The sequence below is a fragment of the Frieseomelitta varia genome, unplaced genomic scaffold (genome assembly GCF_011392965.1).
Source record: "Frieseomelitta varia isolate USP_RPSP 00005682 unplaced genomic scaffold, Fvar_1.2 scaffold_189, whole genome shotgun sequence".
Taxonomy (NCBI): Eukaryota; Metazoa; Arthropoda; class Insecta; order Hymenoptera; family Apidae; genus Frieseomelitta; species Frieseomelitta varia.
In genome coordinates this window covers 119,663-137,710 of record NW_025109627.1, presented here as the reverse complement: position 1 = coordinate 137,710, position 18,048 = coordinate 119,663, and the positions used below count along the sequence as shown (strand labels likewise).

The 18,048-nt window shown below is 37.7% G+C and overlaps 1 protein-coding gene across 1 annotated transcript in view; it reads left to right on the top strand.

The window, feature by feature from the left end:
* LOC122539036 overlaps positions 1–18,048 on the top strand; it is a 189,590-nt gene that overhangs the window by 84,321 nt on the left and 87,221 nt on the right. Inside the window, exons 2-3 of the mRNA XM_043673607.1 lie at positions 11,400–11,542; positions 12,934–13,363. Coding sequence (XP_043529542.1) covers positions 13,007–13,363 — 357 coding nt within the window. The 5' untranslated portion in view covers positions 11,400–11,542; positions 12,934–13,006. The remainder of the gene's footprint in view (positions 1–11,399; positions 11,543–12,933; positions 13,364–18,048) is intronic.

Below are 18,048 nucleotides of genomic sequence, written 5' to 3'. Positions count from 1 at the left end.
ATTTAACAACAAGAATCTATAATAATCTATAATATAATTTAACAAAAATTTAAGAGTTTTAATCTATAATATAATTTAACACGAAATAGTCAATGCATTTAACTAGAACGTAAGTTATGTCACAATTATCGTCACTGGGCAATATTTATTAAATTTAAAGAAAACTACGTTACTTACGGGTACCCTTGATACATACCTACTTCAATCTACCGTAATCTCGTATAAAAAAAAGATAAAACTCGCTCAAATCCGCTAAATAAGAAGCGGAACTTCGACGAAAACCATCTCCTCGAGAAATAACCCCGATATCATCCATCGGGCGAAGCAAAAATAATTAATCGTTCCAAATCTCCTCGGATCTGAATGTCAACTTCCCTTGATAGCGCGACGTTCCACGATTCCCCCCGTAGCGCCGATCAAACACCCGTGGCAACGTTCGCGAGCACCGCGAGGTAAATACAAGCCGAAGCGGAGAAGTTTTAATCGAGAGAGAAACGCGTTGCGTCCGCGTCGCAACGAGTTCGGCAAAAATTCTGCTACAATTCCCCCGGAACGAGATTACGGTAATTACCTGCCACGAAGAGCAACAGTTTCATTACGGATAAGGGAAGGCAGAGCGCGTGCATCCGGTGTGTCTATCGTCTCTCTCTTTCTCCTTCTCTTCCCTTCTTCCATCATTCTCCACTACCGGCCCACTCTTTCTCTGCCGAGAGGTAGAACTCTTTCCTTCCCTCTATTGCTTTCTCCTCGATGAAGAACGCAACGAAGAAGGAACTGTCCTTCGGCTGGAGCTGCTCGCGTGTTGCACTCCGGCTGGCCTCCGGTGAGGCCGCATTATCATGCGTCAGCGGGCGAACCGGCGAACGCGCGCGCCCAGCTCTTCGAACATCGCGCGCGCTCTGCTACAGATGCCGCGATGGAATTTTAATGAGATCTTATCCGACGTCTCGGTGAATCTAATTAAGCGTTCGCTCGGCGACGGGACGTCGGACGCGGATTGTTGCCGCGACTCGCGAGCAGCAAGAGCTGCGCTAGATAGTGTGCACACGCCCGAACCCGCGTGAAACCCGAGTTCGTGTGCCGCTAGCAAAGTAGATTACGGTCTTGTCGGCGGCTTCGTGGTTCGGGGGAGCTGAATTCGCTCGCTCCGAATTCCGATTCCGCTTTGATCGTCGGCGAGAGTTTTCGAGCGCGCGTGGGAATTGCTCGAGGGTTGGAACCTCGCCGTTGCATCCCCTTTCCCTCCCCTGGAGGCCAAAGAAAACTGAGACGGATTTTGTTCTCGCTATGATCGAGATACTTGATAAAAACTGTTGAAAATTGTATTGACATGCATGAACGTAGAATTCGAAGATGTGTGTTTAACTCTTTGAGTTATACAGGAGTGGTAGGAGTACGAAAGAAAGGGCGAATTTTGGAATATAAAATATTTGAACTGAAGATTAATAAATGCAAATTATATATATTATAATGTTTTTATTATATTATATTATAATTAATTATATTGTATATTAAATTATATAAATATTATATAATTATATTATAGTTGTATAATATACATTAATATTATACAACTATAATAATAAATAATTATGTATTTATATGTACGTATAAATAATGTACATTATAATGTATATTGTAAGTTTCACCGTTATAGCACGTATAAACAATTTAACTCAACCGAATTGACAAGTAAAGTCTGTATGGTGTATCAATAACACTTCACACGAAGTCTTTCCTTTTTACTTCGATTGTATGTAATATATATTATATTGATTCAAATTACGTATACATCTAACACGATGTAACGTGTTATAATCACTGAGACGTCGGGAAGGAATTGATCACTTTCAATCGGAGAACACGCATCCTTCACAAATGAGCAATCGTTACAAATTACGAATTTGTCAAGTACGCGTTATCACAACGCATGCGCGTGAAGATGAATTGTTCGGCCGATACGACGAGAGAATATAAGTTATCGAGAGTGTCTTCGAGCTCGCGCTTCTACTACTCCTCCTCGAGCGTTCGTTGCGTGATTAATTGCTTTTTAATCGCGGAACGCTTGGAAAAATAACTCGAGAAAGTTTGTTCCCTCCCTCGCGAGGCAATTACTCGAAAGTAATTATCCCTCCTGTAAAGAGGCAGCTGACCGTTTCCCATCTCACCTTTGAAAAATCTCCGCCTCGACGGAAGTAAGAATACTGACCTCTTCCTTTTCATACTCACCTCTCTTTCTTCTCTTCCGTTTCGTCTGGAAACGTGAGAGGTTCAACGTGAACTGAAAAAAAAAACGCGTTAACTCTATTCCTTCATCGAGTTATACGTACACAGACTCGAGTTGTACAGCACGATTCGTGTAATCGATTTATCTTGTAATCTCTCGACGTCTAAACCTTCATCCAAGGTAAATAATAAATCATTCCAACAATACACCGACGTACATATATCTTTGAATGACGACACTGTATTCTTAACCTCTTGCGCTGGAATGTCGTGCCACGCGCGTCGAGGATCTTTTGCACACATTTTCTCAGTTTAGAAGTATAATTGAACGTGACCCAGGCAAAACGACTGATAAGTCGATTACTTCTTAATAATTTCGATCCAGCGATATATCGTACCGACGAGTTCGAAAGAAAAAGAGAACGACTAATTACTGTGTACGGTTCTGTCGCTCGTTATGGTCCGCGAACCAGCACAAGGGGTTAAAAATCGCGATGCACAGAGATATAATATAAAATATAATAAATTACAGAGATTCTCTCGTCTAATTTCCAGCGATTAGCACTTCGTTCTGCGCGAGGTACCCCTCGACTTTATCTGAATAATAATCACGAAGCGTGGAAAGGAGGGAGAAAAGAAAGAAAGAAAAACGAGGTTTCTTACTTCACGCAAAGGGCGTTTGAAACTCTCGGAAATTACGATTTTATTAAGCGGCTTATTACTCTTGGCTCTTCGATACCGATCAAAGGGAATGAACTTTGTTCTCCTTGTCGCGTTGACGCCTTAACTACATTACGTTACCGAGACGGAGAACCGTAGACTCGAAGCTATTAACTCGTTCTTTTAGTAATCCCGCAAGTGAAACGTTCCATCCTCGGTATTCGTCGTGAATTCTCGCGTGAATTTAACTTAACACGTTCACTAAAGCGAACTTGATCTAACATTACCGAAATTACGTCTTTTTTTTCAATATTTACGCGATTCACAGATTGACAAATGTAATAGTGCAATCCAGGCAGATATTATAATCTGTATTCTTACAAACTCTCGTCGTTTCTCTCTGCATCTTTTTCGACAAAACCATTCTTAAATACGAACTTTTACTAGATAAAAAAGTTCTTAAATACGTACTTTTATTAGATAAAACAATTCTTAAATACGTACTTTTACTAGATAAAACTCTGTCCATGATCTTCTCGATCACTGTGGATCACAATGAGATATCACGCTGATCACACTCTCACATTGAGATACAATGTTCTGTGATTGAGAGATTGATGTTCTCGGTGGTTCAGCTTTAACTTTCTTTATATTCATTCGTGTATTGCTGTAGTTTTATCTCTTTACCCTATAATATCTTTTGTTATTCAAAAAAGATTCTCACCGTAGAGTAAATAGACAATATTACGTAATAAATGAATTATACCATTATTATTAGTATTTGAGACAAAATTCTTACAGCGCTGTTTTAGAAAAAAAAATCGTAGATCTCCAATGAAATTGAATGACCAATATATTTTTCCCAGGCTTGCAATAAAAAAAANAAAAAAAAAAAAAAAAAAAAAAAAAAAAAAGGAAAAGCAGAAAGATGCAAAAAGTAAACGAGAAATTGCGATAGATAACAAGGATTTTGAGAACGAATCTCCCATCGACGCGGAGTTGGGGGGGAGGGGGGGAGGATTTGAAAACGAAGGGCAAATAATCAGGGAAATGCAATTTTCCCCGAGGAGAATTTTTTTTTTTTTCGGGATTGCTGGGTGGTCGGGCACGTCCACGTACGTGTCCATGCGCGACACGAATTTGCCTGGCTCTAAAGTACTTCCACAGGTCCAATTTTCCGCAAGAATGTGACACGTAGCAATCTTGGTAACCTCGGGGCCCCGGTGCACGATTTATTGGCTACCGAGTGTACCTTCGACGATTTATCTTCCTTCCCTCTTCTTTCGTCCTTATTTCCTTCATACAACATCCTTGTGTCTTTCTTTTTTTCTTTTTCTTTTCTTCGAGAGCCGACTCTCTCTTTCTCTTTCTCATCCTCTCTTTCCTCCCCTTCTAACCCTCTGTCTCTCTATTTTATTTTCTTCATTTTCCTCTTTTTCTCGTTGCCCTCTTCCCTTTCCTCTTTCGTTAATACCCGGCCCTTTGTCTCTCGTCTCGTCTCGCCTCTTTCCAGATTCTCACTGGGGTTTCATTCGTTTCCTCGCCGGTCTTACTCTTTTTTCGTTGGTTCGCGATTTCCTCCGACTTCACTCTTCGAAACTCTCCTCCAGTTTTCGCTCTTTCTTCTTTTTCTTTTCTCGAACGAGGTTGGAAGCCCTGTTTACACGCGTTTCATAATTTTCCGCCGCGCAGCTTCGCCGATTTTTGCCTCTCAAGTATGACGATCGAGAGAGTATAATCGTTCGAATCGAATCGATCGAATTTTTTTTCAAACGGCGAAACGTTTGATAAATCCGAAGCTCGATTGATCGATTTGTCAATATCAATTTTTAGACTCCGGTGGGGAAACTTCGAAGTTTCGATCTCGACGAGAAATCTCCGTGATACCAAGATTGGAAACTGGTAGAGACAAGTCGATCCCCGAGCAGATTGATTGAAGTTCTCGCAAAGATTCTCGACAGGCTTGTGACAGGTACTGTGAAAGCGCGTTAAGCCACTTCAAATATTCCGTGCTGGTAACCCGACGGCATCGTAGCCCCCGCCGGCTTTGAATTCAATTCGCCGACCTGGTGTCTCAAAATTCGACGGCCGAGAACAGCCGGCAGCCACCGATATTTCGCTCTATCGACAGTCGCCGACTTATCGGGGCCAATTAGGTCTCTGAATTAGTTAAACGTACAAATTCGGGGCGAGTAGCAATGCGCACGCGCCACTGATACGTTTCAATCGACTATATAGGCCGGTTCAGTTAATTATTCAACATTCACGTGTGTCGTCTCACAGAAATTATTGCAGAAATCCACAAAATCGTACGTACGCTGTTTCTAAACGTTTAACAAACATTGTGCGACACAATTTTATTTGTGTTCATTTGTCGAATTGAATTTTTGACATTTTTGGTTGCTTTTAATATTGTCTATGTATGTAGGTAATAAATTTGTAAATATATATCATTTTGTATTTATGGAAGAAAAGAATATTTTATTATAAGTGTAATTATGTATTTAAATGTTAAATATTATATTACACACACATATATATATATATATATTTATAATTTAATATTTTACCTTCACTTTTTTTCAATATTTTATATAAAATATACTTGATAATATTAAATTAATAACATTAAGTATATTTAAATATATAAATATAACATATTAATAATATTAAATATAATATTAAAAACATTTAATATTTATTATATATTTATATTTAATATTATATTTAATGTTAAATTTCGATTTTGAATATAATACCTCGGCTATAAAATTGCCGAATTAAGCTTCAACGACGATGTTTAACTGTGATCGTAAAACAATTAACACTACCGACGACTAAAGGGTAAAATTTCCATCGGAAACATTAGAGTAAAAAAATTGAAAAGCTTTATAATGCAATAAATTACGTAGCAAACTTTTTACACACTTTTCACAGAAATGAATACGTTATTTTACGTCTATGAAATTTCTAACAAAAATTAGAAATTGGTCATTTTGACCTTTGAAAGAATCGAAAATGATTTTCACAAGGTTTGGTTCAAACCTTCACTGTGCAACATCCTCGTATGCATCTTGAAATAATTTTCACGTCTTCGTCTGACTGTAACTCACTTTCTTTTCGAAATCTCGACTCTCAAATTTCAAGTTGTTGCAATAAAATATTTATTTCTCAATAGAACTCCAATGATTCGCGCACGGTTGAAAACATGGTCGAACGTGAATGTGAAATCGAGGAAAGACGATTCAATTCCACGCGCGGTCGAGTGGCTGTTGGAAATTGTTGGACCTGCTAGAAACGAAATACATACCAGACGATTAACCCCGGGGCGACGATTGCTAATTATCCCGCAGACCCTGGCGATAAGATATCAAAAGACAGATGCAATTTGCGTTTCCCGCGTTCTTGCTTCTGTTTTCGTTCGTTCGTATTTCGCGCCGCTGCGGGGGAACGACGTCGACCAAGATCCCCCCGATTTGCTTTGCTGTCTGTCTTGCTTTAATCGAGGTATCGCCGCAGGCCAAACGTGCAATCGGGCATTCGTGATAAAATGATTCATTCCGAAAGAAATTTTACAGTCAATGGGTTGGTATGAGGATCCCGTTTTAATTTCATTGCGAAGGTTTTCAGACACATGTTGTACTTGGAACACTTTTTATTTCTTGCAATCGATATCAATTGAACTACGAGTGTATTTCGCGTAATGCAATTGTTAATATATCGACAATTTACAGATTGTTTCAATTTTTTTGTCAATTTCAAAAAAGAAATACAATAAGATTTTGAGAGACTTTTGTTAATTTTGATTCGCACAGACATTACGGGTTGAATTGATTAATTTTCAGTGTGTCAAGAGGATGTTTCTAGCTTCGAAACTTTTATTCATTTCGCGCAGGTTTTTGAGTAAGAGATTGAATTTAAATTTCGGATCGAATCGAGTGAATAATTCGAGTTGAAATTTAATTCAACGAAGTTGATAGTTTTTTCCTTTTTCTTTTTCCTGTCAATCAAAAGGAATTTAATGAATTGCATTAATGAACAAGTTTGTATCGTTACAAAAATCTGAATCTCTGCCACGAGTTATGATAACACGCCAGGAGAATCAATTACTAATGAATCAAAGAAATGGGAATAATGAAATTTTCAGTGCTTTTACGTTATAATTGGGAGATTATTTTAATTAAATTTCTGTGGTTTCCAATGGAAACGATACTAAGCACTGGCCACATTTGAATATTGAATTACACGAATAATTAATTAAATGAATTTCATTAATGTAAGGGACGAAGATATAATGTTACAAATATAAATGCAAATAATAATAATAATAATAACACGATGATGACAAAAATACCTAATAACACATAACATAAATGTCGCATCTGTCATATTGATGAATCTAAAAGACCAGAAAAAATAATTGTACAAATGCCATAGATCTTCAAATCAACTCGTTGTATTTTATCGCGTCCAAAAAGGGAAATTTCCGAAATTTGAAATATTCAGCTGCGAATAATAAATCCACAAAAGCGAGAATGTATTCCAAGAATGCGTTATTAAAATATTAGCCTGCAAGGAAAATTTCCGAAATTTTCGAAATTGAATTGTTCTCCCACAAATGATAAATCGAAACGATCAGAGATATATCGTAAAAATATCAGTCGCATATTCGTCGTATTTCATCGCGTTTATAAAAAGGGGAACTTCTCGAAATTTAATTATTCTTCTACGAATAATGAATCCACGCAATTATAAAAATATTAGTTTTAGTGGAGGAAAATTTCCAAATCGTACTGTTCTCTTGCGAAAGATAAATCCACAAGATGCAACTCTAACAGAAGAATATGTTGCACAAATATCAGTCTGCAAGGAAACTTTCCAAAGAAAAATAAATTTCCAAAATTTTCCAAATCGTACTGTTCTCTTGCGAAAAATAAATCCACAAGATGCAACTCTAACAGAAGAACATGTTGCACAAATATCAATCTGCAAGGAAACTTTCCAAAAAAAAGGAAATTTCCAAAATTTTCCAAATCGTACTGTTCTCTTGCGAAAGATAAATCCACAAGATGCAACTCTAACAGAAGAACATGTTGCACAAGTATCAGTCTGCAAGGAAACTTTCCAAAGAAAAAGAAATTTCCAAAATTTTCCAAATCGTACTGTTCTCTTGCGAAAAATAAATCCACAAGATGCAACTGTAACAGAAGAACATGTTGCAGAAATATCAGTCTGCAAGGAAACTTTCCAAAATTTTCCAAATCGTACTGTTCTCTTATGAAAAATAAATCCATAAAATACAACTGTAACAGAAGAACATGTTGCAAAAATATCAGTCTGCAAGGAAACTTTCCAAAATTTTCCAAATCGTACTGTTCTCTTACGAAAGATAAATCCACAAGATGCAACTGTAACAGAAGAGCATGTTGCAAAAATATCAGTCTGCAAGGAAACTTTCCAAAATTTTCCAAATCGTACTGTCCTCTTGCGAAAGATAAATCCACAAGATGCAACTGTAACAAAAGAACATGTTGCACAAATATCAGTCTGCAAGGAAACTTTCCAAAGTTTTCAGAATCGAACTGTTACCGCGTAATAAATCGAAAGATATGTTGTACAAATATCAGCCTGTTTAAATCGCCCTGTCACTCGTCGTATCTCGTCGCGTCGACAAAGAAAAGGAAATTTCCGAAAATTTAACATTCTGCACGAGGGGAGGGAATCGCCGGCGGAACGTACACGTAGTATCGAAGATAGTTTGTAGCGTGGCGGGCCCCGCAAAAAGGGAAGAAAACCGAGGGTCTCTGCAGGTGTAACGCCTGCAGCGACCGGGTGATAAAATGCGCGCGGGATGCGAGCGCACGGTCAGCGCATGAAGGAACGGCTCCTCACGATGCCCCGGGCCCGATAAAAAATGCAGCGAGATCACGTTTCGGCAGAGACTTTGGAATCTTCAATCTGGCTGCGCATCCTCTGTCTCTTCTTCGTTCCGGTCGTTTCTTCGATGCGTGACGTGAAGCGCAATGTTGATGGAAAGTAGTATCGGATAGGTGTGTTTCTCTTTATCGAAATTTGTATTTTCTTTTTCGTCTGCATCCGGGAGAGAGAGAGGCAGGTAACGTTTCATTTTCATACAATCAAAATTTTAATTTGTAGTATCATTTGGTGACTCGTTTGATTCGTCGCTTGTTTTGATCAGTTCGTAAGGAGCTGATCGTTGATTGACTGATATCATGGCAGTCGATGTATGTATGTTAATTCTCTGACTCGACGAAAGCAGAGTAAGTGCATATGCTGTTAAAAATGAATTATAACAAAAGGACAAAATTATCGTATTGAACTATAAATATCAATATTTATATTGATTTCATATTGATTATTAATCATTAATATTAATTCTATTATAAATATCAATTTTGTAAATAAAAAATGTTGTAAAATTGTATTATTTCAGAAGTTATATATAATTGCGATTGACACAGAAATTATATATAATTATACAAATTGATTACAATTTTCCTTTTTTCATCCTCCAAAGTACTAAAATTACGTGTTCTTTTTTTCTCAACAGCAAGTGCACATTTGCTATGTAACAAGTATACCCGATTAAAACATCGGAAGAGTTAGACGAATAGGAAAATCACATGCAGTGGGTTCTTTTTTTATAGCGATTGCAAAAGTATCTCAATCCTTTTAGGTTCTGTATTCTTTGAAATTCGTATCTTTAGAATATCGTATTTAACATATGAAATCGCGCCTTGTCGTTCATTTGAATTGCAGAACAAATTAATTCGTCATTAGAATTCCTCAGACGTAATAATTCCTTTGTCTCAGAAATTCTTCGCCACTTTGTTTCCACTAATGATAAATTACATCGTGTCTGAAGCAACCTAGCACTGAAACCGATCTAGCCAACATTCGACTGGTCAATTTTTAATTCTCTGTCAATTTTTAATCTCGCAAAACGTCGGTTAACGAAGAGTCACGTTCGCGTACCAGGTTGCAAGTTACAAATCCGCTCGTGTGCGCAACGTGAACACGACGACGTATGAATGACGCAACAACGAGATTATGCCAGCGAGCGTGTCAACGTTGGGCGAAAGCGAGAACAGCGCAGAGGTGGCATTGTTCTTAATTAAAAGTTAAACTGATAATCGGCGCTGATCTGCTAATGTAAAAACGCGATTATCGGCCGTTAATAATCGAGATCACGGTGTCATTGAAACTAGCAAACAACATTGCCAAGTCCCGTATTCAACGCACACACGGAACGAAAATGCGAACGTTTCATTGATGGCCGAGCAATTACGCTCTCGCGTCGCTTGACAATTGCCATTGTCTCTCAATACCTGAAAATTTCCCACCCTGTTTAAATTCCCTTTCGCGGACACTCGATTTCGTTTCATTTACTCTGTTACTCGCTCGATTCTCGCCAGGATAAATTAAAAGTTTCCTTCCAGTTCACCTCTGGAAAAAGTAGACATATTGATCTTTGATTTCTCTGAAAGGTAGAGATTGATCTTTGCGAAGAAGTTCGTCAGTTTTCTGCTTTTCATTTTGTGGAATCCAAAAATTCCCCGTACCACGAGGAGTCAATTAATTTAACGAGGAAACAGCCTGTAATCCGTAAAACCATTCTCCGAAACGTGTGAATCAATGAGAGAGAACGAGAATCTATATCTAAACGCGGAGAACAGCGAACGCGTTGTATTTTATTCCTAGTCTTTCATTATGAATCATGAACGTTTCAGTCGTAATCTGAATGATCGATCGTCTCGCGAATTCTAGTGAAAAATACACATTCAACGTGCATCTATCTTCCTAAACAATATAACCCCTTGTCTTATAATATCGAGTCATACTTACACGATACTATGGTACAAGGTTATGATCCCGATTTAAAATTAAAAAAATTGCAAATTATGAAATTGAGGTTGAACTTGTGAAACTTCATATTGGAATTTTAAATTTAACTACTTTCGACCACTTGCGCTGGAACGACGTGCCACTCGCGTCGAGAATTTTTTGTAAAAATTGCAATATTCTCTCAGTCTCAAGTATATTTAAGTATAACTCGGGCAGAGCAAACAAATTTATTACTTCTCCAGTAATAATTTCTATCCGGCGATGTCATACCGACGAGTTTCAAAAATGAAAGCGACGAATTATTGCATACGGTTCGGTCACTCGTTATGGTCCGCAGTCAGCTGCCAGCGCAAGTGGTTAAGACGAATTCATTGATAAACGAGAGACATCGTATACGATGTCTCGCCAAGATTTCAAGAAAACTTCGAAGCTTACCTCAGAAAATTGAAAAGAAAGTCGCAAACGCGTTGGAACGCGAGAAAGCGACAGTAATCTCGCGAGAGGGTCGCGTTTATGGCCGCGACACGCCCACAAATCGCGATCGAATCGAATGAAGTCGAACTCAGGAAACGTCGAGCACTCGATAGAAAGGAGCGTATTTCTCTCGGTGGTTTCTCTCGTTCAACACAGTGAATTTCTCTTCGCAGCTGTCGAGAATCCCGAGCCGATGAGATCGAAGCAGCGGGACGCGAACTGAAAACGCGCGGCCGCCGTCGTTTCGAAGGCTACTTAAAACGGCCATTGAGCATTCGTCGGAGTGCTCGAATTACCCACAACAGGTGGCTCGCAAGTAAGTGCCCCCGGTGTGTTCGCACCCTCGCCTGATTTCACGCCATTCACCCTCGCCGCTTCCTCCCCCTTCCCCTCCCCTAGCCTGCTCTCTAAAGCTAATCGTCGCCGCCGTCGATTATGCGTCGACGAAAGTGTCGCGTCTTCTGCGTTCAAGATCGATGCTCGAACCGAGGGAAATTATTTTAACGTAATTTTCTGCCATTCGATGTAACTACACTCGATCATTTTACTTCAGATTTTTATGCGTTTCGGTGCGAACGAATGAGACGTGTAATTGTTGTCCTTGAGCAAAATTTTACGTTCGAGTGTTCGAAATCCCTTCCGATTTGAGAACGTTGAGGCAGTTGAAGGAAGAGGAACCTTGAAGGATGGAATTTTGTTAGTATATGTAGTATACGTAGTATGTGATTCAGTTAGCAAAAAATTTTATTCATTTTTTTCTCGTACGTTGTAATTCTCAGATTATCAAGTTCTATTTTATATCGATTAACGAAGTGAAATTAGAAGTGAAATTTTTAACGCGTTTGTTGTCAACGAATTCGAATGCTAGAAATTTCTCTTGAATTAAAAATGTTGACAAGCAATTGGCAGAACGGAAATCTTGAAAGATATAAAATTTTGTAAAAAGTCCTCTCTTTATTAAAAAATTTTATATACCTTCTCTTGTACATCATAGTTCTTAAATTCCAATTTTCATATTATTCCGTTCCACTCTAGAAATCCAAAATTATACCGTCTTTGAGAAGTGAAATTTTAACGCGTTTTCACGAATTCGAATGCTAGAAATTTTTCCTGAATGGAAAATGTTGACAAGCAATTGAAAGAACGGAAATCTTGAAAGGTATAAAATTTTGTAAAAAGTCTGCCCTTTGCTAAAAAAATTTTATATACCTTCTCTTGTACGTCATAGTTCTTAAATTCCAATTTTCATATTATTCCGTTCCACTCTAGAAATCCAAAATTATACCGTCTTTGAGAAGTGAAATTTTAACGCGTTTTCACGAATTCGAATGCTAGAAATTTCTCCTGAATGAAAAATGTTGACAAGCAATTGAAAGAACGGAAATCTTGAAAGGTATAAAATTTTGTAAAAAGTCCGGCCTTTGCTAAAACAAATTTTATATACCTTCTCTTGTACGTCATAGTTCTTAAATTCCAATCTTCATATTATTCTGTTCTACTCTAGAAATCCGAAATTTTCTTGTCTCAGAAACGATCGATTTGAAAGCCAAATCCAAGTGCAAGATTCCTCTTTCTTCGACACACACACACACACACACACACACACATCCGCAACACTTAAGAATCGTCTAAAAAAAAAAAAACAGAAGAAGAAACAAAACAGAAGACACTGTGGTGCTTAGCCAGACATAATATTGTTGCGCGCAGCTCCGCCAATACGAGCGGAACAACATCGGAAACACCGGGCGGCTTGTGGGAGTGCAGCAAGTGCCTGGACGAGATGCGGCTGATGCAGAGGTTGGCGGTCAGCGGACTGCTGTCCGTGATACTGATCGTCCTCCTCACCGGCACGTTCGTCACGCGTCGCGACCTGGCGAACGCCGTGGAGCGTGGCGTGGCGCCGGAAGAGCGAAACGAGCAGCAACTGAATCCAGCCTGGGTGCAGAACAACATGGTCCCTGGCCAGGACGAGCCGAAACCCGAAGATAAGGATCGCCGGGTGGACTTCAAGCACAGACAGGCAGAGCCATCCGCGGTCGGACCCCCGCCGGTTCCTGTGCCCGGCCCCTACGTCATTAAACCGCCTAATCCACCCCTGGATGACGTGACTAATCAGCGCCGCGAGAAGATCAAAGAGGTAAGCGGCTCTATCCTCTCTGTGTGCGTGTGTACCTCTTTCTCTCTCTCTCTCTCTCTCTCTCTCTGTCTCTCTGTCTCTCTGTCTCGTGTCGTATAACAGATAGCAATCGCAGTTCCGCGATGGTAATTACTGATATACGTTCGAATTGCCTTCGTGGTTTAATGCGATGGGGTAAGAAGTTTTATGGAATTTTTTCCTCTTTTTTTTTTTTTTTGGTGAGGGAAAGGAGAGAGAGAAAGAGAGAGAGAGAGAGAGAAATCGAGGGTAATTTAGGTTGAGAGAGTTGCTTCTGGGTGAGGAGTGAGTTTGCGCGATGAGAGACATCTTTCGGAGTTTGAATCGAGAGGTCTGTCGATCGAAGAAACGGTTCCGAGTGATCAAAATCAGTCAGTTCTCGTTCGTGAAACCAATACGTGACAGTCAGTCAATTGTTGTGGACGGGAGACGCTAATTCGCGTCTTTCGTTTTTCAACATTGCGGACGGGGAACGCTATTTTGCGTTGTAGGGGACACGACCCCCAGGCAAATATAAATTTTTTCAAAAAGTAGGGAAATTGTTTCCTAACATACCATATCGAGAAACGTTACTACAGGTATTTTCATTTTAATTATTAAAATGAAAATGAAAGTAAAATAATACACTTGTTAAACGCTATACATTCTCTTGAACCCTTTCAATCGTATATTAAATAATTCAAAAAATGCGAGGAAATACAGGCTATATGTTTATCAGAGCATACCGTTCTCAATAAGCGTTGCTATAAATATAAAATAAGTAATGGTTGAAATCTAAAATACGTAATAAATAGATTCTTAAACGTTACTATAAAAAATATATAGTAATATTTAAGAATATTTTATGAATGTGAATTAAAGAAGTGCATATATGTATGCATTGTACAAAGTGTCCCTGTTGCTCCAAAAAATGTGCGGGCCCTGGGAGCAGGAGGTTAGGCGCGCCGAGTGCGATATGCAACGTGTTAAATCAGAAGTCTATGTTCACCCCTAATACCTATACACCCACAGTCGAACAGTCGCCAACGTCAGACCGAAGAAAGAGGTTTTCCAGGCAGCGAGGTAAGAGATTACAGGATGAATTTTTCATTAAAATTGCCATTTCCAAGTCGCATTACCATCAGACACATCGTAAGTACGCGGCATGGTAAAGCACCCAAGGAGCATCGAGCTAACGAGTGTAAAAGAGAGAAAGAAAGAGAGAGAGAGAGAGAAAAGTCAGAAAGACAGAGGCAACTTTCTCCTCGTTGAATCTTTCTCTCTTTGTATACGAGTAATTGGATAAAGGTGAGTAATCTCGGTCCTGTATTACGGCTTCTGCTTGTAATACACGTAATTTTTGCAACGATACTCTCTCTCTCTCTCTCTTTCTTTCTCGGCCACCAGTATAACCGAAATTATCCGTCATTTTGTGATCCAGTAATTGAAGCCCTTGGCCCCCGGCTGAAAGCCTTCATCTCGGATGCTGGCAGTGATTTAACGATTACTTAATTCATCCGTGGCTCGAGTTTTTAACGTCGCTCGACGCCACGGCCCTCATTTAAACCCGGCAGAAACCCGGCAATTCGTCGTTCAAACAGAGAATCATCGTCCTAATCGCCGACCATGTACCGTACCTACAATTCGGAACACGTGGCCCGGCGATCGAAGCTCGTCGGTGAAAAAATGGGAAAAAGAAACCATCCAATTGCTCGTTTAAAATAATTTGAAATCGAAAACAACGGACGAACGTCTGTGTCGCAATTAGGGTGTGTTTCTTTACGATCAGTGTGTGTAATTTCTTCACGTGGACGTTTTTGGACAGTTCGGTTGACGTAATTAGTAGACTGCGAATACTTGCGGGGAATTTGAAAAATTGAAATTTGTAAAAATTGCGTGAAATGTCGGAATATTCTAGTATACGTGTATTCTCGTTCAGAAATCTCAGGGCAAGTACACCATATGTTTGTGATAATGAAAATGGTACAATAAATTAGAAATTATATACAGTACATAAACACTGTAATTAAATAGAATAAATATAAACTATACTTTGTACAATGAAAACTCTGTTAATATATTATTATATTATATTATTACATTACAGTATATACATACTATTACATACTATTACATTACATAATAGTATATACATACTATTACATTACAGTATATACAGTATATACATACAAATTAATTTACCTACGTTTAATTTTAAATTTAAATTAAAAAAAATATATATATATAATTAGATACAATAAATGTAAAACATACTTTACACAATAATATTGATATATTCTGTTACTATGTTATTGTATATTGCATTACGTTGTTTATAAAATATGATAGGATTACGATAATCCATGACAAGTAGTGAATCCAAATCCAAGACTATATGATAATCTAAAATAAAAATAGTGAATATTACTTTACGCAATAATATTGACATATTATGTTATTGTATATTGCATTACATTGTTTATAAAATATGGTAGGATTACGACAATCCGTAATATGACAAGTAGCGGATCCAAATCCAAAACTGTACGATAATCTATGATAAAAGCATTGAATATTGAAAATAAAAATGTCCTACGACTTCTGAGCGAGATTGAAATTATAATTTCAGCTGATATAAATCGCGAGGAAAGGTTGGTTAAAATTCAATCTCGTTGTACGTCGAACGAACAACGCGCTGGAAAAATTCGGTGGCTTGTTCAGTTTGCCTGGAAGTTCCGCGACGACGCGTCAAAAAAGGGGCGGAAATTAAAGAGAATCGCAAAGGGAAATCGATGAATCCTTTGTCCCGCGGAGGCTGGCCAATCGCCCGGTCGCGTAGAAAACGGGGCCGCGCGCGGCAAGGGGGTGAAAGAGGGTGAAACGAGGAAGAGACAGCCGGTGAAAATGACGCGGAAAGCCAACCGAGAGAGTGGATTAGTCAAACGTAATTTCACGACCGTTCCAATTTCACGTGCTATTTCGAAAGCGCCGCCGATTATGCATCCCGAATCTCTGAAGAACCGACGACCACTGGCGTCTTCTCACTTGTTAGCCCTCTCGAATTTTAAACATTCGGACATTTATGTAAATCCGCGTGTTTTTTTTTTTTTTTTTTTTTTTTTTTTTTTACGAAAACGCGACTGGAGAGATGAAGCCTGATCGCAGAAGTCTCTGTTGTAACGTAAGATAACGTAGAAGATAAAGTTCGAAAATTCTCAGCTTTTGTCGATGAAATTAGGGACGATTGCCATTCAACAAATTGAATATGAAGTATGAATGACGCGTGAAATTCTCCTGGACATCTTTTAGATGTATGTATCTCTGTGTGTGAATTTATCTTTGGCTTTTTAAACAATTAATCCGATCGTTTGATAACATCTTGAATAATCGATTTTCATAGACATTCTATGAAAATAATCAGGTATTCAAGTATTGTTGTAAATATTATTCTATGCATATTAACGAAAATGATATCAATGTTGGATAGAAAGTCAGTCTTAGAATTCAATCATAATTTTTTAATTAAATTACATCCTTTGAAAAATAGCCGAATATTCGAGTGACTTTCAACAATATTACATATCAAAACAGATTTTAATATTGAGTAGGAAACAAGTAAATTACATTTCCAAACAATACTATACACGTCAAAAAAGATTTCACTATTGAGGAAACAACTAAATTGCATTCTCTGAAAAATAACCAAAAATATTCAAATGAACTTTACACACATCAAAAAAATCTCAATATTGAGTAGGAACTGAATTACTTCTCAAAAATAACGAAATATTCAAATAAACTTCAAACAATACTATACACATCGAAACATGATCACACTGTCGAATAGGAAACAAATTGTACCTTAAAAATAATTCAATATTCGAACTTCACACAATACTGTAAGCACCAGAAAAAAGATCTCAATATTAAGTAGGAAATAACTAAATTACATCTTGTCAAAAATAACAAACTATTCAAACAATATTGTTTGAAACAATGTTATACACATCGAAAAGGATTTTAATGTAGAGTATATATACATAGTATAGAGTGTATATATACCCATGTAGGAAACAACTAAATTACATTCTCTCAAAAATAACGAAATATTCAAATAAACTTCAAACAATACTCTACACATCGAAACATGATCACATTATCGAGTAGGAAACAATTAAATTGTATCGTGTCTTAAAAATAATTCAATATTCGAACGTCACACAATACTATATGCACCAGAAAAAAATCTCAATATTAAGTAGGAAACAACTAAATTACATCTTGTCAAAAATAACAAACTATTCAAACAATATTGTTTGAAACAATGTTATACACATCGAAAAGGATTTCAATGTAGAGTATATATATATATAACAAACTATTCAAATAATGTTGTTTAAAATAATACTATATACATCGAAAAGGATTTTAATGTAGAGTATATATACATAGTATAGAGTGTATATATACCTATGTAGGAAACAACTAAATTACATTCTCTCAAAAATAACGAAATATTCAAATAAACTTCAAACAATACTATACACATCGAAACATGATCACACTATCGAGTAGGAAACAATTAAATTGTATCGTGTCTTAAAAATAATTCAAAATTCGAACTTCACACAATACTATATGCACCAGAAAAAAATCTCAATATTAAGTAGGAAACAACTAAATTACAT